The sequence below is a fragment of the Mytilus edulis genome, chromosome 7 (assembly GCF_963676685.1).
Source record: "Mytilus edulis chromosome 7, xbMytEdul2.2, whole genome shotgun sequence".
NCBI lineage: Eukaryota > Metazoa > Mollusca > Bivalvia > Mytilida > Mytilidae > Mytilus > Mytilus edulis.
The window spans coordinates 7,775,460-7,801,790 of NC_092350.1; the positions used below are offsets into that span (position 1 = coordinate 7,775,460).

A 26,331-nucleotide genomic window follows, 5' to 3' on the forward strand; every position below is an offset into this window, starting at 1 on the left:
CTCTTTTATTGAAGTCTAATCAAGTGTAAGTCATGTCTGGCTAGTAATTACACCAGAAGCTTTTGCTGGAAGACATCAACATTTCTTTTAATTGAGTTTAAAGGCATACTGGGAGTCTGATACTTGCATAATATTATTATAGCCTGGCTTTATTAACAAGAGCTAGCTTCTGACATAAAAAGATAAACTAACACAGATCTACGGGGGAAAATGATATTGACATAACTTGAGTTTTACTACCGTTATCTCAAATACGTACCGCTGTTCAAAAGTCATAAATCGAATAAAAAAAAAATATAAAATCCGGGCTACAAATTAAAACCAATAGAAACATCTATCAACTGTAATGGGAAAAAACGAGAAACGATAGTTTTCTTCCTGCTCTGAAATTAGGATTAGTTTTAGAAGTAACCCAATTTCTGTGCCGTACACTGTGTGTAGCCATGTTTTCCCTCTGAAACCTTAATGGAAGTAGAGTTGTATCTGTTCCAAACAGCCTTATTAGGGAAGCATGAATTAAATACTTTTTGGACAAAGTTTATCAAATCCTAAGTATACTTCTCGGCTATCCTTTTTTTAATCTGGCGCAAACACATCTTGTTTTTAAGAAAATGTGTTTTATGACGTAGCTAATAGAATACGTTTTAGTAGCAAATATTTATGATCGAGCACGTAAATTGAATCAGGAAAGATGGGTGTGGTCCGGATTTAATAACCGATTCTTTTAAAAAGTTTATACCACTTGAATTCGAGGTTGTTTAATTCCAGTGGGACTAAATGGAAAAGGAGGTCTTAACCCCAAAACAGCTAACAAGATCTACCAAGCGTACGTACTTCCAAGACTATTACACGGCCTGGAAATACTTCCTCTGAATTTAACACAAATAGGAGAATTAAGGCAATTCCACATCAAAACTATCAGATGCTTCCAATCCCTTCCAATAAGAACTTCAACATCTGCTGTATATATGCTTATTGGCGCAATACCAATTGAAGCAGAACTTCATTAGAGACAACTCAGCCTGCTATATTGTATTCTAGTAAGTGAAAACACCAAACTAAGAACTTTAATGGAAGGACAACTGATTGTCAACTCAGAAAATCCAGAAAGTTTCTTTCCCAGGGTGCAAGAAATCTTACAATATTACAGTCAAATGCCAATTCACGAGCTGAAAAAAAATCTTCCAACAAAATTTCAATAGAAAAAGCAAATTAACACAGCCATAGCCAATAAATGGACAAGTAAGCTACAAAACCGAAATGAAGGAAAAATCCACTCTTAAATTCTGCAATACAACAGAGCTCAAAATACATCAGACTCATCCAGTACGGAACTCCTTACCATCAGTTACATATGAGCTAAAAAAAGGCATAAATCAAAGCCAGATTACTCACCGGTACATACCTTTTAGAATGTGACATACAGAAATTTAAAAGGGAACAAGAAAAAGCAAATTGTACTCTGTGTCATTCGGAAATAGAAACTCTAGATCACTTCTTACTCAAGTGCCCAGCTCTATATGATAAACGGCAAAAAAGTTTCCCGGAGTTGAAAAAAATCATCATACAGTCTGTTGGATATAGCAAATGGAATCAACCTTTCAAAGGGAACCAGACATTTTAAAATTATTCAAATAATTATAGACTGCACAACAGTAGCCCAAGAAATGAACTTTAGTCCAGAGACAATTACTCAAATAGAAAATCTCAGTAAATCTCCATGCTATGGACTCCATACTCAGAGAATACTAATGCAAAAGAAGATTAAGACTTTATAAAGTGATCTTCACCCAATGGACACAAACTCTAATGGCTGTATATTTAAAATTTAAAATTTTATTTAAAATTTTATTGAAATTAATTATTGGAAATACATATCAGATAATATAAGGGTTGATAAGGACCACAGATTAAGGACACTATTACATATATCATGTACATACCTTTGGAAGCAACTATTTTTTTTACATCCAATCGTAATAAGTTTTAGGGTTTTAGTCACTTTAAATGAGTTACTTTTAAATGTTATGAGTTACTAATACATGTAATTAATGCAACTAAATCAACTAATGTAAATATTTCCACTGTAAATTCTTGAGCACCAATTTTACTTTTTTATCAACATCGTTTTAAAACTTTTTAACATAGCTAATGTTTTTTTAAGTATACTAAAAAAGATAAACAATGGCCTGCTGTAAATATATCCCCTTACCACCTTTTCTTTTATATCAATGTTAATTTTAAAGATAAGGTCTATATTTTACTCCCGTGTGGCACGGGTGCTCCGTTTCGGAGGAATCTACGAAGAAAAGAAGAAAGAATAGCCGAATTCATAAAATAAATTTACCTTAAAAACATAAAATTTTCAATTTTTATTCCATAGATTTTTCTTAAAAAAAACTTTATGTTGTTGATACTAAAATTTCCGTTTTAATGATATAAAATAATCATATGGTCACCGACTTCGTTGTTTGTGTATTAACCAATCCTTTATGTAGATAGTGAAAAACGACAAAAATCGACGTTTTACGGTCTATAACGCGATGACGTTACGATTATTTCAACGTTTTTTTGTATTTTTTCACCTAGTACACAACTTTGATTGATGTATACCGTAAAAGCGAAGTCGGTGACCCTATTTTTATTTTACATCATAGAAACGGAAATTTTTGTACCATGAACATATAGTTTTTTAAGAAAAATCTATGGCGTAAAAGTTGATAATTTGATGATTTAAAGACAAATTTAAGAAGGTGTTTCGATTTTATGTGCTATCTATCTATACAAATGGGCACCTTATTTTGAAAGAATTCAATCAATAATATTTCAGAAAAAAAGAGAGCATTATTTTTTCGATTTTCAGATACAGTTCAACGAGCCAAAGGTGTGTGCCAAATTTAAAGAAAATCTGTGACATAGACCATTTACTGTAACTTGACCAATTTTTCCTACGATGCAAGTTTAAGGCGTAAAACAAATATGTTTTTAAATGAACATCACTAGTCTCGGTGCTGACCTATTCACTAAGGTGCACCTATTTGACCAGATATATGGGCTCTGGTGTAAACAGTCAAAAAATTCAGTGACGCATGCACCGGTAGTCATGGTCAGCTACTTTTCTTTTCTACTAACTTACACATGACGCCCAAACTTTGCACATTTCACATGATCCTACATGATGTAGTTTCAAATATATGAATTTTGTTCTTAACTTTAACTAGGTCAGTGAAGCATGGAGTAGGTCAAGGTCACCTAACTTTGCTTAATTTTCGTTGACTTGTAGAACTAGACTATACGCACTTTGTTGTGTTTATTTTTTACCTAAGTCATTAATACATTTGAACAAAATTCAAGTGACATATTTTTCTTAGGTGCTAACCGTCGTTTGTCGTTCCAGAGTAACGAAACTTTGACTGTTAAAATTTAAAGCAGTATTCTCAAATCGCGCACTTACTCCAGTATTCCTGGGTTGATTTATCCAAACTTTACGTTATTGTGGGGATTGATGAAAGGAAGCTCCCTTGTGATTTTTTTTTTATTTTCTAGTTTGTTGCTCCAGAGTTATGGGACTTTAATTGTCAGATTTTGCACCTATTGTACCATAATTTGAGTTTGCTTGGATTTATTTAGTGGAACATAATTGTTGGATTTGGTGAACATAACAAACTGTTCGATTTAAAAAAAATGTATATTCAGGCATGTGTTTTTCTTATAGAAAGCCATTTTATTTGCTTATGATTAAATTCCTTCGAAATATCTTACAGCAATTTAATAATGCACAATAAATGTGTATCATGCGCTCTTGGTGCAGCTGTTTATTAATATTGCTTTAAGTTTAAATGAGATATTCAATATGTACTTTTAATTTTCCTCTATTCTTTACTGTTAATTTGCCTGCAGTCTTTCATATGCGTTATACTGTTTTACGTTTTAGTTTTTAGACCCCGCTGAAAATAATACACTGCTACAGGAACAAAATCATGCTCTCTCAATTGGTGCGGGCGAGGGTATTAGTGATCACTAGATCACCTCTCTAGTCTTCATTGTTGCTGATCAATGTGAATCAGATAGCTTTAAATTTATTTATGGGCTCATTCTTGCTAACCCTCCCCAATTGTTTGAAAGAACCAGAGTGATACATTAAATTCAGAATCTGAAAATACTCTCAGCACTTAGCAGACGCCATGATTTTTTGCACTGCAACGACAGACAATGTTTGCTAGTAGAATTAGCTATAGATTTGTCTATGTGACTAATGTGGCTGAGAATCCAGGACGCTTTCACTTTCGCTGGCTAGACTACTCCGTAGGTGAAAAAAGTCGAGTGTGTAAGTACCTATTGCACTATATTAACTTCTAGAGTGCCTCCTCAAGACAGCACACGGGAACTAGAGTCTAGTAACCTACATTGTAGGCAAAGCTGTACATTATCTCGTTGTGGCCAGGATCTTAGAGATGAAGTGTGTAGGCCATCGACGTGAGGACATGTCTTGACAATCTCAATAAAAAAATATATATACAATCATTTGTGTTGTTGGATTGCAGTTTTATTAATGTTTACCCTACAGCTGTATTTGGCAAAACCTTTCGGTACGTTGGGTCCTCAATGCTCTTCAACTTCGTACTTTATCTGGCCATTTTAACTGTTTCAATTCAAGCATCACTAATGAGTATTTAGTAGACGAAACACGTGTCTGGCGTACAACATTTCAATCCTGGTATCTATGATGAGTTTATTTCAATATACAACTCAAATAATTAAAAATCAGTAGGACTGAAGCATTTTTTGGTCAATATCCATTGTGATAAATTGACTGTCCCATATATTTCGTGTTGCCTATTCAACGTTTCACACAATAGACATGTTCCATCTTCTATCCAGTCGTTGTACGAAGTGGTTATATACCTGTCTTTTGCTTTTATATAATTTGAATACTTAGTTTCATTTTGACCTATGTTCCAGAGATAAAGGGCCAATGTTTTCGGAGACTTGAAATCTGAGGCAGATATAAACGTACCCTTTGGTAAAATATCCTTAATATTAGGGGCTCCCCTTATCACAGGGACGATATCATAATCCCCTTTATATAATTTGAATGCCTTTTCCGTTATATAATCTTCACAAATAGAATTTTCAAATGAAAGGTAGAATTTATATGTGTTACTTATATCTTTAACGCAGTCGTCGCCTAAAACCTCGCATGGTTCACCACAATCTCCAAATATATCTACATTGATATATTTCTGCATCTTCCGAACGTATCCACTTCTTTCTGAATGTGTATAACAATTACTAACCAACCAAGCAACATCCTTTGATTTCTGTTGAAATATTTTCCTGTAATTTTTTTCTTTCGGTAATATCCTTTTAGACAATTTTGCATAGGGTGTAAATATTTCCGAATCTTGTCGATAACTCCATGTCCAGTTGAATGCATTATCCCACTGTTGTTCTGTGTGGGGTCCATAGATATGTACTGGAGATTCTAACGTCATGAATATCCAAATCTGATTTTCGTTTCTAATTGGTGTCTCATTTAACATTTCAGAGTGATGAAATAACAAAACATCGCTTCTTTCAATCAAATTCTTGTCGAGGGATATATTACAATTTTTGAACACGCAATCTTTTAATCCATTCAGGAGTTTCATATCAGGAGCCCAAGATGGTGGGGCGTACCACAGTAATAAATAATTATTGTTCTTATTTGTGGTCTTCGAATTGATTTGTTGAAAATTCTGTCTACCAAAAAGGACCTCTGCAATTGAACATACAATCCAAAATATAAACAAGACACAGAGAAGGTATCTTATTTGAAAAATACTTTTCCAAAGGCGACCTGAAAAGGAATAAAACGGTAAAATGTATTACGAAATAAGAAAAGTATAAATAACGAGAAACAAGCTATTTCTCAAAATTACACTTCGGTGTTAAAACACTAATATGCGTTCATTGCTCGCTCGCGTTATCACATTGTCATTGATTGATTGATTCTCTTTGATTGGACATGTGTACTAAATTAAAAGTTGATATGACCATACACGCGTGGTAAACTACTTTAACCTGATACGGAACGTACGGACGGGCGGACGAAAAGACATGAAAACATAATGCACCCTTCCAGTCAGTGAAAACGTCGAAAATGGACACGAGAGAACAACAACGTCATAATGTGCCAGCCGAAGTTATCACATTAAACAATAAATCTGTTTCGGGTCATTTAGATAAACAGATTATCAGTTGTTCACGGTCACACTTATGTATCGTGTATATTTTGCAGAATGTGAAATCTCAATCTGTTACATTACAATTGCATTTTTGTAATGATATAATGATACCATAGCTTTTGATCATGTTTTCTACACTTAACAGTACTCTTCTATACTATTAAATGAGAAAACCTCATTTTGTGTGTCGCTTCTCTTCCTTCCACAATTAATTAATCATCATGCCTCTGTGTCCTATAGGTACCATGCATAGTCGCATTTGTCATCCTCGCTTATGATTATTTCGTTTGGGTTATTTTGGGAGGAAAATGGGGGGAAAATGGCGTCCGGATATTGTTTCCGTCATCGGTCGGACTTTTAAGTCATAGACAAGACTTCCGTCTAGGACTGTTTAAAATTACGCAGAATTTTGGTAATACAAACAACCATTAATTCCTGACTTGATTACATACAATGTTTTGGGTACCTGAGCTACAGGAACCGGTATCAAACATTCCTTCGGTCCCCGGAAGCAATAAAAATACAATTTCTTGAGACCATTGGAACCGGTACATAATCATGTTTTACTTAAGAAATAATTCATGCAAGCCATAGATTTTGAAAATTTTCACATGGCTTGGGTCGTTATATTGGAGTTTTAATGTTTTTGGTATCTTAGCTACAGGAACCGGTATCAAACGTTCCTTCGGTCCCCGGAAGCAAAGGTGTCAGACCACCAATTACTCCCTCCAATTTAGAACGTATTCCTAAGTAGTCCTACTTTGACACAAAATAGTGCTTTTGATGTCATTGTTTACTTAAACTAACCAACAAATTTGCAGAAATGAAACTTTTGGTGAAAGGGAAATATATTTAGACCATTTTGAGCCAAAATTCACTTGTCTATGAGTTTGCATTAAAAATTCAGGATTAATGCGCTACATAGTACACTAATTTAAGATTTCCAGAAAACCGGGAGTTATTTTGGTAGTACCTGTCTTTTCAAAATCAGAAATTTGTTACAAGACTTTAAACATTGGTTGAAAATTGGCATGTAGGAAGGTGATACATGTACAATTCAGGATATACCTGGTTTCCTTGAAGTTAAACTTAAGGTAAAATATTTAGAAAGCTGTGAAAATTGCAAAATTTGGTTGAACAGATAGGGATTTTTAATTGGTGGTCTGACACCTAAAAATACGATTTCTTGGGACCCCTAGAACCGGTATATAATTTTTCTCCAAATAACAAGAAGTCATAGAAACATCTATTTCTTTAGGTCACGGAAAATTGTTCTTTGTAAATAAACACATTGGATCCAACAACAAATACATCATAGCCGATCAACAAAATAGACATTTGGATCTATAACATAGACAATCAACAAAATAGACATTTGGATCTATAACATAGACGGTCAACAAAATAGACTCTATAACATTTTTGTGGAGTTTTGTGAATTGATTTTTCAATAAACAATCTGTATTACAAATAAACTCATCATAGATACCAGGATTGAAATTTCATATTTACGCCAGACGCGCGTTTCGTCTACAAAAGACTCATCAGTGACGCTTGAATCTAACAATGTTAAAAAGGCCAAATAAAGTATGAAGTTGAAGAGCATTGAGGACCAAAAATTCCTAAAAGGTTTGCCAAATACATCTAAGGTAATCTATTCCTGAGGTAGAAAAGCCTGTAGTATTTCAAAAATTCAAAGTTTCGCGCGTTTCGTCTACAAAAGACTCATCAGTGATGCTCAAATCAAACAATGTTAAAAAGGCCAAATAAAGTATGAAGTTGAAGAGCATTGAGGACCAAAAATTCCTTAAAGTTACAATGGATCCTAATTGTACTAATTTAGTATTCACAAACCCTTTGTCCCAATTGTATGGTGTTTACATATCGTAATGGATGAGCTACGGTCGTACATGTTCACCTCTTACTTTAGGTCTATATCACGAATTTGTTGACCTTGTTGACCGATACGATATGTCTGTGTCTCAACAAACGAGTCGTGGTTTTATTATCTTAGATCTTAATTTGACACTTTATGAACATATCAACGTATATGCTTCTGACGAATAAATTGTGTCTCTAGTGACCTCTATCGTTTATTTCTCATTTTAAAAAACGGGTATATAGCCACTTTATTCCATAACAGATTGGTAAATGTCTCACTTCCTAAGACCCCCATTCTTAATCGACAAGTACATGTGATTTCTAAAATCATTAAGCATGAAAGTGGAAATCATTATATAAGATAGCCAACACTATGTCAATACATATATGCGAGAATGAGAGAGTGCACAGTAAATGTAGATATAAATAGCTGAGCTGGAGATATTCTTTTTGTGAAATTACATTAATAAGATCATTATCCTGCTCATCGTGCAACCCTAGATACGTAAGCGCTGTGGTCTTGTTCATGAGCAATACATACATTGAGAATAAAATGTCACAGAAAGTTTACCAGTTCCGGTTGCACCAGTTGTAACTATTTTGTTCTTATAGCAAGTGAACTTGTGACATCGATGTCAAATCTAGTAATGCCATAAGTAAAGAATCAAGAACGGAATTTGCTCTTTACCATTGCAATACAGATATAAACAGGTGACGATCGGATTGACCAAATCACTGAAGAGTCCATTAAACTCTTCACCTAATTACATTCCGGAGCACTGGACTTCACCTTCGGGAACGACCATTTAACTTCAAGGGGTAGGGTTGGGGAGGGGGAGGGGTAGGATATTTTTCTAAAAAAAATATTCTGATCCCTTATTTGATGGAAAAAAATATTGTGGTCAAGCAGATGACAAAAGAAAATATTCTGAATCCAGATTTTTCCCATATCTTATAGTGTTTAATTAATAAAAAAATCTGACTCAGACAAAAAACCATACCCCCCACCTTTTTGAAGTTAAATGGTTGCTCCCTTAGCTTTTAGTAATGTTCGTATAGCATTCAGTTTAGTTTTCCAAATTATTTTATTATTTAATGTGTGTGTTGTTTCTAACAGCTGTTGTCTTGTCTATAATTTTTCCTAACCTCTATTCATATTTCAATTTCAAACCAATAAAAAAAGGATTATTTTATTTGATATAATTTTCGGGTCAGAAAAGAAAAGCTACATATCGGCGTTTTATGATACTTGATAAATGTTGCAACGAATACGACTTGCATAACTTTAAAAAACTTTAAGCACTTGTTCTTGCCTCCTGAAAATGAGGCCAATTATCAAACAGTTTTTTTTTTGTGGACAAACGGAGATGGTTAGAAGAACATCAAAGCTTCCACCGAATGATTAAGGACTACGAAAGATGACAACCAAATAGAATTATTGAAAGAAATTGTTGGAAAAAGTTTTTATTTGACGAAAAGTTAAAAAAAAAAAAAGGATCCAAGCCACATACTGAAATAATAGGACACTTTTGATTTCTCAATTGAGCATTTGAACTTTAAGATACCATTTGTTTTTGTTCTATATATAAGCAAGTATCATTTAAATTACCAGTGAATCTTATAACTACAACCCCCATTAAACTAACAGAACAACATTAACAGTTCATATTGTTCACCTCTTCTAACACCAGCAAGATAAGGCACTCGCATCAAATTTAGCAAAACTACCATCACTATTAATCTTTCTTCCCCAAAATGCCTAAAAACACAAAACAGTAAACATATCAATAAGCCTTGATTTTTTTGCTAGTACTACTGGAAACAGCTGATAGTATCAACAAAACAAATCTTACAACAATACCAACAAAACATCGTTCCTGTTACTCTTTAAACAAAATCTGCTTACTTTTCCGGAACACCAGAAATCCCTTTAAGTTTTATTTGGGTTCGTTTTGCTCAGTCTTATGTTGTTTCCTATGGAGTGTTTTGCTCAGTCTTATGTTGTTTTCTATGGAGTGTTTTGCTCAGTCTTATGTTGTTTCCTATGGAATGTTTTGCTCAGTCTTATGTTGTTTCCTATGGAGTGTTTTGCTCAGTCTTATGTTGTTCCCTATGGAATGTTTTGCTCAGTCTTATGTTGTTTCCTATGGAGTGTTTCGCTCAGTCTTATGTTGTTCCCTATGGAGTGTTTCGCTCAGTCTTATGTTGTTTCCTATGGAGTGTTTTGCTCAGTCTTATGTTTTTTCCTATGGAGTGTTTTGTTCAGTCTTATGTTGTTTCCTATGGAGTGTTTTGCTCAGTCTTATGTTGTTTCCTATGGAATGTTTTGCTCAGTCTTATGTTGTTTCCTATTGAGTGTTTTGCTCAGTCTTATGTTGTTTCCTATGGAGTGTTTTGCTCAGTCTTATGTTTTTCCCTATGGAGTGTTTCGCTCAGTCTTATGTTGTTTCCTATGGAATGTTTCGCTCAGTCTTATGTTGTTTCCTATGGAGTGTTTTGCTCAGTCTTATGTTGTTTCCTATGGAGTGTTTTGCTCAGTCTTATGTTGTTTCCTATGGCGATTTTTGCTCAGTCTTATGTTTCCTGTGGAGTGTTTTGCTCAGTCTTATGTTGTTTCCTATGGAGTGTTTTGCTCAGTCTTATGGTGTTTCCTATGGAGTGTTTTGCTCAGTCTTATGTTGTTTCCTATGGAGTGCTTTGCTCAGTCTTATGTTGTTTCCTATGGAGTGTTTTGCTCAGTCTTATGTTGTTTCTTATGGAGTGTTTTGCTCAGTCTTATGTTTCGTGTTTTGTGAACTTTTTTTGTCTTTTCGTCGTCTTTTTTTATCCATTGCTTTGTCAATTTCTCTCGACTTATGAGTTTTGAATGTCATTGGTATCCTCCGCTCTTTTTTTAACTGGCGCATCAGCAGCAACTATTTCCACAATCACCAACCTCACGACTACCATCGCACCTCCCTACTTCAAAGGAGACTGCAATATGAACTAGAAGCTCTTAAGAGCATGTCTTGCTCACCTGTATCTACTGTGGTTTTGGAAATAATGTAAAATACGGTTCAAATCATAATAGATATCCTAATAATGATTGAGGCCAAGTTTGGGTTAATTTGGCCCAGTAGTTAAATTAAAAGCAGAAAATTTTTGAAAAAAAAATATAAAAATACCAATAAATTGCAGAACATTACTTTAAAGGGCAATAACTCCAATAAGATGTCAATTGCCAATTTTGGTCATGTTGACTTATTTGTAGATCTTTTTTTTTGCTTGATATTTTTGCTGTTTACAGTATATCTCAATCTATAATGATATTCAAAATAATTAACAAAACATGCATAATTTTCTTTTCTCCGCTCCAAAATTTATTTCATCCAGGGCCTGTACCTTCCTCTGACTAACCTGTCTGGTGTGGGAAAGGGGGGGGGGGGGGGGTCATTCACCCAATATAAGTATGCTGAAAGAAAATATTTAATAATGGTTTTTAGAAAAAGTAACACTGAATAATTCTGAAAATTGAACATATCAAGGAGGAATTATAAGCAACCCCCCTACCCCCTGAAAAAAATTTAATCCCACCTGGGAAAAAATCAAGTCATCCCATTGTAGTCTTACATTAGTTACTGAAGACCCCTTGTCATTATTTAAACTAGTTTTCAAGTTGTGACCATTTGATATTGGTTTTTTTTTTACATTTTTTTCCATAGACTTCTATAGTAAACCCCTATGTTCTATTTGTACCAATGGGTACATTTTTTATTTTAAAAAAAAATGAGTATTGGGCTAATGAATTATTTAAAAAAAAAATGAGTATTGGGCTAATGCATTATTTAAAAAAAATGAGTATTGGGTTAATGAATTATTTAAAAAAAAATGAGTATTGGGCTAATGAATTATTTAAAAAAAAAAAAAGGAGTATTGGACTATACGAATGATGTACAAACGATTACCGAACTCTATACGAACGATTAACGAACGCTGTACGTACGATTCCCGAACGAAATAAGTGTTTACTTTTACGTTACAGGGACTGTACCATGGTGGTTTTTGGGCAGGGTCATCGGATACATTTTTCAATCAAGATACTCTAATAATGATTGTGGCTAAGTTTAATTCCATTTGGCCAAGCAGATTAAGAGAAGAAGATTTTAGTAAAATATTTAAAACATTTACCAAAAAAAGTGAAAAATTGACTTTAAAGGGTAATAACTCCTTAAGGGGTCAATTTACAATTTTGGTCATGTTGACCGGATAAACATTGTAACCCCGTTAGATTTGCTCTAAATGCTTTAGTTTCAGAGATATAAGCCAAAAACTGCATTTTACCTCTATGTTCTATTTATAGCCATGGCAGCCATCTTGGTAGATGCGCGCGGTCATCGGATAGATTTTTTCAACTAGATACCCTAAGGATGATTTAGGCCAAGTATGGTTAATTAACTTGGCCCAGTAATTTCAGAATATTTTTGTAAAAGATTACGAAAAATTTACTTTAAAGGGCAATAACTCCTTAACAATTTGGTCATGTTGACTTATTTGTAGATCTTACTTTGCTGAACATTTTTGCTGTTTACAGTTTATCTTTATCTATTATGACATTCAAGATAATAACAAAAAACTGCAAAATTTCTTTAAAATTACAAATTCAGGGGCAGCAATCCAACAACGGGTTGTCGATTTGTCTGAAAATTTCAGTGCAGATAGATCTTGACCTGATGAACATTTCAATGTATGTCAAATTGCTCAAAATGTTTTAGTTTCAGAGATATAAGCCAAACTGCAGTTTACCCCCCCCCTTTTTTTCCCATATTCTATATTTAGCCATTGTGGCCTTCTTGGTTGATGAGCTGGGTCATCTGATACTTTTTTTTAAACTAGATACATAAGAATGATTTAGGCAAAGTTTTGTTTAATTTAGCCCAGTAGTTTCAGAGAAGATTTTTATAAAAGATTAACGAAAAAATTGTGCAAAATTTACTTTCAAGGCAATAACTCTTTAAGAGGTCAATTGAAAATTTTGATCATTTGACTTATTTGTAGATCTTACTTTACTGGACATTCTTGCTGTTTACAGTTTATCTCTATCTATAATAATATTCAAGATAATAACCTGCAAAATTTTCTTAAAATTACCAATTCAGGGGCAGCAAACCAACAATGGGCTGTCTGATTTGTCTGACAATTGCAAGGCAGATAGATCTTGACCTGATGAACAATTTAATCCATGTCAGTTTGCTCTAAATGCTTTGGTTTCAGAGATATAAGCCAAAATCTACATTTTCCCCCTATGTTCTATTTTTAGCCATGGTGACCATCTTGGTTGCTAGGCGGGGTCTTCGGATACATTTTTTAAATAGATACCCAAAGGATGATTTAGACCAAGTTTGGCTAAATTTGGTCTAGTAGTTTCAGAGGAGAAGATTTGTAAAAGTAAACGGACGACGACGGACTACGGACGCTAAGTGATGAGAAAAGCTCACTGACCCTTTGGGTCAGGTGAGCTAAAAAAAAACGAATGCTTTTGTAAAGCCTAAACTTTTGCATTTATCAACTAGTTTCATTCCGCTAAAAATAATTCCTTTGACAACAGGTTTGTTAAAATACAATAATTCATTCCTGTCCATGAAAATTGTTTGGATCCATGTTGGCTTTCATAAATGTGTGACTTAAAAACGAAAACAAACCAGGATCTTGAATAATGACAATTTCAAGTCATGCTGTTGTAAACGTCGTCCTTCCCTTTTTACAAAACAGATTGTTGTTGATCCGTGCATTCAAATATCAACATTAAGAATGCAAAAACTACAAAACTTGCAATCTAAATTTATTTTTGGTTCCTTCTGTACATCTCCATGCATACAATATACACTTCGTGAACGGAAATTTGCAAATTCGAGTGTTGAGGTTTCCTTGATCATCGCTTTGAAGTTTACTATCCCTTATTTCTTCATCAATCTATATTGATTGTAGAAATATGCAATTACAGACAATCTAAAATAGGACAATATACATTTATTTTAGATTTTTAAATACGCATAAAAAATAAGTAAACAGATATCTTACCTGTTGTCGATCAAGGTTTCGCTACAGGTATCAACTTACCATAAGGTTAGTCTGATAGCAGCGATTGTACGTACACGTGTACCTGACGTGTCGGGATATGAGAAAATATCTGAAAAAGTCTATATAGGGATATGGCAACTCAGTCAAGCCTTAACTGAAAAAAACCAAAGCGGCACGGATAAAAAATAATAAACAATGTCGAAATGTTCATGTTTTGATAAAATCTTTTTTTGGGTAAATTGATGCAGTCATACGATCTGTAATGTTTCTTAGACAGTTAGAGGCCAATACATGTAATGTTTACAGGGGCATTAGCATTCAAATTCATGTTCACCGATTTGAGTTAAATTCTAGTCCAATTCTAGTATTTGATTTACAACATACTAAAACGTCTATCCTAATTATAATCAAAGTACTGAAGTACTGAACATCAGAGGACCTCAAGTTTAGTTGAATTATTGATAAATGACAGGTGTTTATATAATACCTGCAAGACAGATATGTTCACCTTACAATATAGTACAAATTATATAATTTGCTATCATATCTGAGATACTGACTTGAACTAGGAAACTTAACTTTGTGAATTATCAACGATGACGTGGTCAAATGAGAACTGTTAGATTGGCATTATGAGCATATAGTTGCACTCATACAACCAGATGCTCCGCAGGGTGCAGCTTTATACGACCGCAAAGTTCGAACCCTGAACATTGGGGCAAGTATGGACACAACATTCAAGCTTGATACAGCTCTGAATTTGGATTGTGATTAAATAGTTGACACAACACAGGTTTCTGACACATAATGAATGTGGTCTAAGAACTAAAACTTAAAAACTTTAAATTTTAAATTGGACACTACCTATTATGGTCCAATATCCAAAATCTAAATACATGGTTAGATTCAGCATATCAATGAACCCCAAGAATTCAATTTTTGATGAATTCAAATAAAGTTCAATTTTGGACCCTTTAAACCTCAATGTGGACCAATCTGATAACCGGGCCCAAACATCAAAAATCTAAATACATGGTTAGATTAAGCATATATTAAAGAACCCCATATATACAATTTTTGTTGAAATAAAAAAGTTTAATTTTGGACCGCAATTTGGACCAACTTGAAAACTGGGCCTATAATCAAAAATCTAAACACATGTTTAGATTAAGCATATCAAAGAACCCCAAGGATTCAATTTTTTTTTAAATCAAACAAAGTTTAATTTTGGACCACGATTTGGACCAACTTGAAAACTGGGCTCATAATAAAAAAAATTAAGTACATGTTTAGATTCAGCATATAAAAAAAACCCCAAGAATTCAATTTTTGTTGAAATCAAACAAAGTTTAATTTTGCAACAAACAAAGTTTAATTTTGGACCCCAATTTGGACCAACTTGAAAACTGGGCCTATAATCAAAAATCTAAATACTTGTTTAGATTCAGCATATCAAAGAACCACAAGGATTCAATTTTTGTTGAAATCAAACAAAGTTTAATTTTGGACCACGATTTAGACCAACTTGAAAACTGGGCCCATAATACAAAATCTAAGTACATGTTTTGATTCAGCATATCAAAGAACCCAAAGGATTCATTTTTTGGTGAAATCAAACAAAGTTTAATTTTGGACAATGATTTGGACCAACTTGAAAACTGGGCCAATAATCAAAAATCTAAGTACATTTTTAGATTCAGCATATCAAAGAACCCCAAGGATTCAAGTTTTGTTAAAATCAAACTTAGTTTAATTTTGGACCCTTTGGACCTTAATGTAGACTAATTTGAAAACGGGACCAACAATTAGGAATCTTTATACACAGTTAGATTCGGCATATCAAAGAACCCCAATTATTAATTTTTTTATGAAATCAAACAAAGTTTAATTTTGGACGCTTTGGGCCCCTTATTCCTAAACTGTTGGGACCAAAACTCCCAAAAATCAATCCCAACCTATGGTGCAAAATCCAAGGAACATGCTTATTTTGGCCCCTTTTTGGGCCCTAATTCCTAAACTGTTGGGACCTCAACTCCGAAAATCAATCCCAATCTTCCTTTTGTGGTCATAAACCTTGTATTTAAATTTCATTGATTTCTATTTACTTATACTAAAGTTATTGTGCGAAAACCAAGAATAATGCTTATTTGGGCCCTTTTTTGGCCCCTAATTCCTAAACTGTTGGGACCAAAACTCTCAAAATCAATCCCAACCTTCCTTTAGTGGTCATAAACCTTGTGTTTAAATTTCATAGATTTCTATTTACTTATACCAAAGTTATAGTGCGAAAACCAAATGTCTTCGGACGACGACGACGACGACAACGTGATACCAATATACGACCAAATTTTTTTCAATTTTTGCGGTCGTATAAAAACGATTACTATTCGTTGAAGCAATTTTCACTCTAAAATAAATGAAATAAAGTTACATGCATGCCTTAAGCTATACTACGGAGTTTATAATAATATATGATCACTTTTTAATCCATATGAACAATATATAATTTTAATTATCTCAGATGGTGCCATTAAAACAAAATACATATAAGGTTTGGCGATATCTGGCCACAGCTTTTATTCATAATATGATAAATTCATATAATATATAATATATATACATGTAGATAGATATGTTGTAGATAGATACTAAGATATGTTGTAGATAGATAGATAAGACCATAGACCATGTATATGTAGATAGATCTATGGTCGGTTACCCGAAGATAATATGGCAACCAGGTAGATAGATAGATATATGTGAAGATAGATATATATGAAATGCACCGTGGGATACACTGGTGCTTAAAATTTAGAAAACACCGTGGGATACACAAGTGTAGTCTGTTTTTAAGTTTACCGCTTACAAAATTTAAACATCTTGCTTGCTGCGATGAAATTCTAAAAAGGGATAAATGACGTCACAGAATATAACGTCACTCATGTCGGGTAAATCTAAAACATGAAACACAATCCGTGAGTGGCCCCGGCGATAACTGAATTTAAGTCTATTAACTTAAATTCCATTAAGAAATATTTTCAAAATTATTAATAGCGCGTGATAGTCATATTTATTATGAAAATAAAAAAAATATATATAGTCAATTATAATTTAATTTTTATTTATATTTTTACCTGTAAAATGAATGCGCGCAATGTTATCAAAAGCTGCGCGCAAACGTAAAATATTTTAATCCCCAAATGCGCGCAAACTTAGTGCGCCCGTACAGCTACATGAATAAACAGTGTAAAACTCACTGCAGGGTTTAAATTAGGATTTTGAGGGCTTTAGTCACTTTTGCTCGCTATGAAAATCAACCTTTTTTTTTTGCGTAACAGCAAGGGACCAAGGATTTATATTACTAGCTTCATTGACTTTGTCAGATTTTAAAGGACTTAGGCATGATTGGCAGTCAGTATTATATGATTTGACTTATTGACCCTTATTATGAAAGATTCTGACATGGGATGTAGAAACTTAGTTCACAATTTCTCTTCAGTTTGTTCATTAGGACATTCCTGATCAACAAAAGTTAGATTAATTTTTTTTTAAACAAGGGTTTAGAGCAGAAATTAACTTGCAATGATAATATCACTGCATAATCCGTATCCTTATAAAACGTCTAAATCGATATTTGGAAATCTTTTCTATTAAGTGGGAACTGTATAAAATCCTTTTTGGAACGAGTACAACGACTGAAAGGAGGTTGTAAACAAATCAAGAATAGATCACGTTTACTACTATCGGTTTTAAAATGAAACGAAAACGGGAAGTGACACGTGAATGATAAATTCAAAACGAGTCCGGATTCATCAGGAAATTATCAGTTTTTGGTTTAATTTCTTTTAGTTAGAGCTATATATTTGTCTCTCTCGTTTAATTGATTCTAAATGATTTCGTATTTTACATTTTTATTCAGGGTCTATAAATAGTCATAAATACTTTCACGCATGCGTGGCACACAGTACAGGAAGCACCTGTTTAAAAGAGGGACGAAAGATACCAAAGGGACAGTCAAACTCATAAATCTAAAACAAACTGACAACGCCATGGCTAAAAATAAAAAAGACAAACAGAAAAACAATAGTACACACGACACAACATAGAAAACTAAAGAATAAACAACACGAACCCCACCAAAAACTAGGGGTGTAGATTTAACTCACGAAGACGTCTCTTTAGAAACGTTTTAAATAAAGTTCTATGTTTTAAATCGAAATTGTCGAAAGTTTTTGATGGCAATTTATATCAATTATAAAAGGGTTTAAAATTGCTGAGGCAGATTTTTTTGGGGAGGAGAAAGCTGAAGGCACGCCCTTTTCAAGGAGCTTCATGTATGGTAAATGCGTAGTCCTTTTTTTTATATAGTTTTACAAAATGTTGACTTGCTATACCCCTCCCCCTTTAAAAATCCTAGATTCTCATCCAATTTGATAAAAATCTAAACTATTATCAAGGTTGATAATTAAAATAGATAGGTTCCTTTAAATGAAGCTGAACATTTTGTTTAAATTATCTAGAATATACATGTACATGTGATTTTAATTGTGGACATTTTAAATCCCGGTTAACTAATGCGTGACTTGGGCTTCTGGTACAAATTAAAACATGGAATTATTCATCCAAACTCACAGAAAGATTCTTGAGATTTAAATTTCCACAGAATAATAAATTGACAATAAAAATTTAAACATTTCGAACATTTAACATTTTGATAAAAAAAATAATACACTAACCCTTTGCAATGTTGCAGTTCAACTTTTAATCTGGGATTCCAGAAAACTTTTAAAATATCTCTCGCAGTCATATGCACTGCAGCAGAACATCCAATTTCTGTTCTCTCTAATGTAACCCGTCACCAATGTATATGCGCATCCATCGCTGTGAAAAAAGCTTGTCTAACCACCCAATTTTGAGCTTGTTTTTTTGTGGGAATGAGCACTGTTGAATAGTTTTAAGTATTACATTTGTCTGTGGCAAATAAGAGTTAGAAATATTATTAAAAAGAGAAACATTATTAAAAAGATAAAAAATATTTGCACATTTAAATGGACATACATTTTTCACTATAATGATAATAGTGACACAATCCAAATTTTAAAATTATCTGGTGGTTTTTTTTTTCGTGATAATAAGGCCAATAAAATATATATGTCCGTTTCCTGCTGCCAAGGCAAATAAATCAGGGTCGGGATTTTTTTATTTATTTTTTTATTTTTGCACTCCCTGTCAGATTTGCAGTCAGTTAAATGTCATGTTTGGTGAGGGTCCTGTACCCCAAAATGATTTAATCTCTTTAAAGAAGCTTTAATTGAATTATCCTCCCAGTGCCGACATTTTTTTAACCTTAATTGTAGCGGTAGTATTACATTTTCCCAGCATTAGGTTGGCCTTTTGTGTACCCAAGGCAGGTGAAGGAAGTCAAATTAGTAGCGCTGTGATTGGATATAAGGGTACAATATATTTTTTTTAATTATCTATGAATAACTGCAGTGTGTAAATTTACAATCTTAGTAAGTATCTAATCTCTCTGTAACTTATCAAAAAAGATTTATAGACAGAATTAATTTTCAATCGATAAAAACAAGTTTGTTGACAAAAAACGCAACTATTTCAATATCTATGAACATTGATAAATACAAATAGCCGAAGTGTTAAAAGATCTTAAAACAAAAATAACAACCACCAATATTGTCAATAACGAAAACAGTAAAAACATTGAAATAGTTATCAAAGGTACTGCCATGGCGGTCGAGTTACATCAAACTTTCTGGTCAGACCGGGTATATTGAAATCACAGGGAATTCCAGAACAAAATAATCCAATAATCTGTAGTCTTGTTGTCAAAGAAATATACAAGTAAATTCACTAATCTATTTATTAAAATTCCATTCCAGGACACTTTTTACATTATATATACAGTTTACAAAATGTATAGTTCAAATATTCATTAGCACATTACTTTCACACGGTATCATAAACGGCACTTCGTATAAAATCGGCAACAGTGTCCAATACTGTGCACACACAAAAAAACACGCATAGTGTCCAATACTATGCGGACAAAACCACGCATCAGTGTCCAATACTGAGCGGAACCACGCAACAGTGTCCAATACTGTGCGGAACCACGCATCAGTGTCCAATACTGAGCGGAACCACGCAACAGTGTCCCATACTGTGCGGACAAAACCACGCATCAGTGTCCAATACTGAGCGGAACCACACAACAGTGTCCAATACTGTGCGGACAAAATATAAAGAAATAATAATAATTCCAAAGCTATCAGTAATCTGCTAAGATGTATCTAAAAAAATGTTATGAGTCTGAATAACAAAAATCTGAACCTTATATACACATCATCTCCAAATTATCTCCAAATATTCTCCAACTGACCTAAATTATCTCCAAATATTCTCCAACTGACCTAAATTATCTCCAAATATTCTCCAACTGACCTAAATGATCTCCAAATATTCCCCAATTCTTTGTTTACAAAAATAAAACATATAAATCAAAAAGAAGTATTTACTATGTGACCTTGGAGAACATGCTATGTTAATCTCTTATAGCAGGATAGTCATTTGACTTAATGACTTTAACAGACGATAACCAAAACGTTAATATGACAAAATTATTACAGTGGACGATAAAATTACACTTGTACATTCCTTCCCCTCTAAATGATGACTGACCTCAGTCATCGAACTCTTCTTCTATAATGTCTACAGTAACAAAATAAAACTTAATAAGTAATATAACAAATTAATTGTTCAAATAAAATCCAGCATAAACACCAATATAAATTGTCTGCACATGTGAATCATTTGTTTTTATTTTTTGAATGTTCATCAACTTCACTAAGGGTATTAGCTGCCAAGGCGGAAAAGTATATTTCTTCTGAATTCAACGTTTGAATATTAGATACGGCTTCCACGTACTGTTTCCATCACCCCATTGGTATAGGAAAAGTCTCTTCTGGTTAACGCGATGATAATAGTTATAATTGTTTCATCTGTAATAACATGAAAAGAACTATTCATATCTCCAAATGTCAAAGTATCTGATATGGAAATAATGTCATCAACAGTGTCGTCTTCTTTGTGTTCAGATTTATTGGCACTGTCCTTAACAAGTTGGAAGTTATTTGAGATATCACAAAACGTTTTGTCCAAATTATCTAAATGTTTTTCTCCATCTATTAAAATTTCATTGTCCGAAACATCACTATGTAGAATTAGAGAAAATGTTGTATAAGGGTCTTCTGGTAGTGGTTCCTCATCAGAAAGCTCATCAATTTCCTCAAATGTACCAATGTTTGTATCCTTGAATAGTTTAACGGTTTTTGTAGTTGGATTCAACACTTTAATTACAACATCTTTGTCACATACTTTAGTTGAAACTCTTGCCGGTATAACACTGTATTTTGAAGTTAATTGACTCTTAGGTTCAACGATCCCAACCATCCCATTTACATCTCCGTTTACTCTTCCAAAACAAATCCATTTCTGATCTAGCTGGAATATCAACTGTTTGAATTAAATTCACCCCGTAAAAAGCACTTGATGCGACACTATTTTGATCACTGCTTCCTATGAACGCTACATACATATTATTCCAGTTAGCAACTTCATCTTTCATATCAATCACTATTCGAAATTATTCCATAATATTAGTTCCAATGAAAGCATCAGGAAGCAAATCCATGACTACATATATATTGTGTAGACACTAAACACTAATTTCACATTCAACAATTCCAGTAATATTAAGAGGCGGTCAGGTTGCCGAAACAATGAATTATTGCTCAAAGCTCTGTGGGTCGCTCATCATAACAAATCGTCTTAAACTAAGATGAAGTCCTTGCAAAAAGTATTCCATATCTAATCTGTCATGCTCGTCAAGAGACACGCCTCCATGTGCCCGTCTTGCCAGTTTAAAGATTGCATTTCAATAGTCTTCAACACTTTCACCAGAAAACTGCTTCCTTTGAAATAACTCACTATAGTACATACGCTCAAGTTCTTTTGGGCAAAATCTTTCCTTTAACCTTTGCACAGCTGTATCAAAATCATTTTGAATTTCACTATCCAAATCCTCGAAATAGTCAGCAGCTCTGCCCCTCAGGTATGCCGGCTACATTTCTCCCTTCCTGCCATCACTCTAACGATTGGCTCGGCTGATCCTATCAAATATTTTAATCCAGCTTTCAAAATCTTCCCCAACGTCTCCAAAAAATTTCGACGGTGTTACTTGTGATTTCACTTCAGGCAAATCTCTGCGCTCATGAGGTGTAGATGAAATTGGTGTTCGCACTACAGACACAGATGGAGCAGGTGAAAGACTTCTATTTCTGGTTTTCCTTGTACGGCCCATAATTACGTATTTAAATAATCATCCAATAATAAAAAATGTAATGACGAAACACTCACAGTTCAGAAATATTTATAAACGTACATCCAAAAGTTATATCTGGTAGTCCATATGTTGAATATTATAATCCACTAGTTGTTCTTGTTGTATCCCACTTCTGACACCAAAAATGCCATGGCGGTCGAGTTACATCAAACTTTCTGGTCAGGCCGGGTATATTGAAATCACAGAGAATTCCAGAACAAAATAATCCAATAATCTGTAGTCTTGTTGTCAAAGAAATATACAAGTAAATTCACTAATCTATTTATTAAAATTCCATTCCAGGACACTTTTTACATTATATATACAGTTTACAAAATGTATAGTTCAAATATTCATTGACACATTACTTTCACACGGTATCATAAACGGCACTTCGTATAAAATCGGCAACAGTGTCCAATACTGTGCACACACAAAAAAACACGCATAGTATCCAATACTATGCGGACAAAACCACGCATCAGTGTCCAATACTGAGTGGAACCACGCAACAGTGTCCAATACTGTGCGGACAAAATATAAAGAAATAATAATAATTCCAAAGCTATCAGTAATCTGCTAAGATGTATCTAAAAAAATGTTATGAGTCTGAATAACAAAAATCTGAACCTTATATACACATCATCTCCAAATATTCTCCAAATATTCTCCAACTGACCTAAATTATCTCCAAATATTCTCCAACTGACCTAAATAATCTCCAAATATTCTCCAATTCTTTGTTTACAAAAATAAAACATATAAATCAAATAGAAGTATTTACTATGTGACCTTGGAGAACATGCTATGTTAATCTCTTATAGCAGGATAGTCATTTGACTTAATGACTTTAACAGACGATAATCAAAACGTTAATATGACAAAATTATTACAGTGGACGATAAAATTACACTTGTACAGTACCAGGATTATAATTTAGTGTGCCAGACGCGTGTTTCGTCTACATAAGAGTCATCAGTGACGCTTATATCAAAATATTTATAAAGTCAAACAAGTTCAAAGTTGAGAGCATTGATGGTCCAAAATTTCAAAAACGTTGTGCCAAATACGGTTAAGATAATCTATGCCTGGGATAAGAAAATCCTTAGTTTTTTTTTAAATTAAAAGTTTTGTAAACAGGAAATTTTTAAATATAACCACATTATTGATATTCATGTTAACACCGAAATGGTGACTACTAGGCTTGTGATACCCTCGGAATAGAGTTGTAATTAAGCATCTCACCAAATTCTTCTTATTGTAAATTTGTAAATATACTGTAATGAATCGAAGTATAAAGCTGTGGGTAATCAGGATCAAACGAATAACAACACGATGCACATTTTTTAAAGACTCGGCAGATTTCTAAATAACACTTTCTTCTTCAATAAATCAGGCAAAGTTGACCATAGATTAATATTTTTCTATTATTTCAAGGTTTCTTTTAGTCGTCAAGTTTTTATATTATAACGATACAATACAAAACTCACTCTTTATAAATAAACATTTTATTCTATGTTACTTGTCAAGTCCTTAATGCTCTTTAACTTCGTACTTAATTTGGCCTTTTTAACATTTTTATTTTTATTTGAGCTTCACTGATGAGTCTTTTTTAGACAAATGCGCGTCTGGCACAAATACAAAATTTCATTCCTGGTTTATATGATGAGATTATTTACAAAAAGAATTTGAAGTATTAATGTAAACTTCCCATATCTGAAGAGCGTAAGCTTCGAAGATATGAATCGATTAAATCTGATTTGTATAGCAGTTAAAGATAAATTGATACCTGATCAATGCTCTTGTGAGGCAGTATGCATCTCTGTACTATCTTATCTTTTCTGATTTAATTGTGAAAACCTAATCTTTTGCCAATAAAGATAGTTTGTAATACATCGAATCTTATACTATCGTTTCTGTCGTAAGTTTTATGCGAAGGAATGATAGGATGGTGTAATGTTTGAAATGTTTCGAAAAATTCTTACCAACGTGAGACTTTTTGTGTAAAATAAAACATTTATATTTGCATAATGTGTCAAATAGAGTTTATTCATTCATTATGGGACATATCTGTGTTATATATAACTTTAGATATACACTGAATCATAGAATATTGTTTGCAAGAATACACAAGAACAAAAAAATAGACTGAGTGTATCCCGACTCAAATTAAAGTCGCAATATAAATGAGTTTTGAAATACAAGTACATGAAGTAAGAAATTGTTTTTAAAGTACTGCAATTTTTAAAAATGGCATGTTCATGATTGTTCCCCCCATATTTTTAAAAAGTGGGGGCATACTGTTTAACTTCTGTCCGTCTGTCAGTCTATCCGTCCATCCCATGAATAAATTCGTCACATTTTTCTCAGGGATTACATTACAAGGATTTATGGAATTTGATATTTGGTCTATATATATAAAGGCCACAGTAGTATACATAAAGGCCACAGTAGTATATATAAAGGCCACAGTAGTATATATAAAGGCCACAGTAGTATATATAAAGGCCACAGTAGTATATATAAAGGCCACAGTAGTATATATAAAGGCCACAGTAGTATATATAAAGGCCACAGTAGTATATATAAAGGCCACAGTAGTATATATAAAGGCCACAGTAGTATATATAAAGGCCACAGTAGTATATATAAAGGCCACAGTAGTATATATAAAGGCCACAGTAGTATATATAAAGGCCACAGTAGTATATATAAAGGACACAGTAGTATATATAAAGGCCACAGTAGTATATATAAAGGCCACAGTAGTATATATAAAGGCCACAGTAGTATATATAAAGGCCACAGTAGTATATATAAAGGCCACAGTAGTATATATAAAGGCCACAGTAGTATATATAAAGGCCACAGTAGTATATATAAAGGCCACAGTAGTATATATAAAGGCCACAGTAGTATATATAAAGGCCACAGTAGTATACCGATGTTCAAATCTCATACATCGATAGAAAAAAAAACAAATTCGGGTCACAAACCAAAACCGAGGGAAACGCATTAAATATAAGAGGAGAATGACGACACAGTATTAAAATGTAACACATACAGAAAAGAACTATAAGCATTTGACAAAATCCGATGAGAATAACAAATATAACATCAAAACTAAATACATAAATTCGGGATAGAAAAGTACCGTGACACGTCTTATAATAATGTGAATTAACACTCAAATACAAGAGGAAACAAACGACACAAAAGAAACACAACGTTGAAATGTAACACATACAGAAACGAACTATAATATAACAATGACCATATTCCTGACTTGGTACAGGACATTTAAAAAAAAATGGTGGGTTGAACTTGGTTTTGTGGCATATAATGCCAAACCTCCCTCTGTTATGGCCATGTTAAATATAACTTGTTTACGTCAGCTTTACCTAGTGATGCGTGTTTGTGTGCATCACCCAACAACTTCCTGTTTATCGAACACTTTTTCACTTTACACTTGATAGACAAGTTGAAATTTTTTGTCATTCTTTTCTCAGGAACTTCAATGCAAGGATTTCTAAAATTTGGTTTCAGGGTTTATAAAAGTCAGCTATTATACCATATGTTGCGTTTTCAGATTCATCACTAAACAAGCACCGACATATTTGGACGGTGATAACTTCAGTGAGCAGTAGCTAGCAGTTTCACTCGTCCAAAGACAGAACTAGTATTTTATATAACATGTATGATTTTCGTTAAGCAATCTTTTGCGCAGATTTGAAACCTTTTATCATACCTTGACAACTAAATTATATG

The 26,331-nt window shown here is 33.3% G+C and overlaps 1 protein-coding gene across 1 annotated transcript; it reads right to left on the bottom strand.

Moving 5' to 3' along the window:
* Positions 1–4,715: 4,715 nt before the first annotated feature.
* On the bottom strand, positions 4,716–9,863 carry LOC139482759 (alpha-(1,3)-fucosyltransferase 7-like). The gene is made up of 2 exons (XM_071266827.1): positions 9,785–9,863; positions 4,716–5,839 (listed from the first exon to the last, which is right to left on the bottom strand). The coding sequence occupies exons 1-2, from the start codon at positions 9,837–9,839 to the stop codon at positions 4,758–4,760; spliced, it is 1,137 nt and encodes a 378-aa protein (XP_071122928.1). The 5' UTR covers positions 9,840–9,863; the 3' UTR covers positions 4,716–4,757.
* Between the last annotated feature and the right edge of the window lie 16,468 nt (positions 9,864–26,331).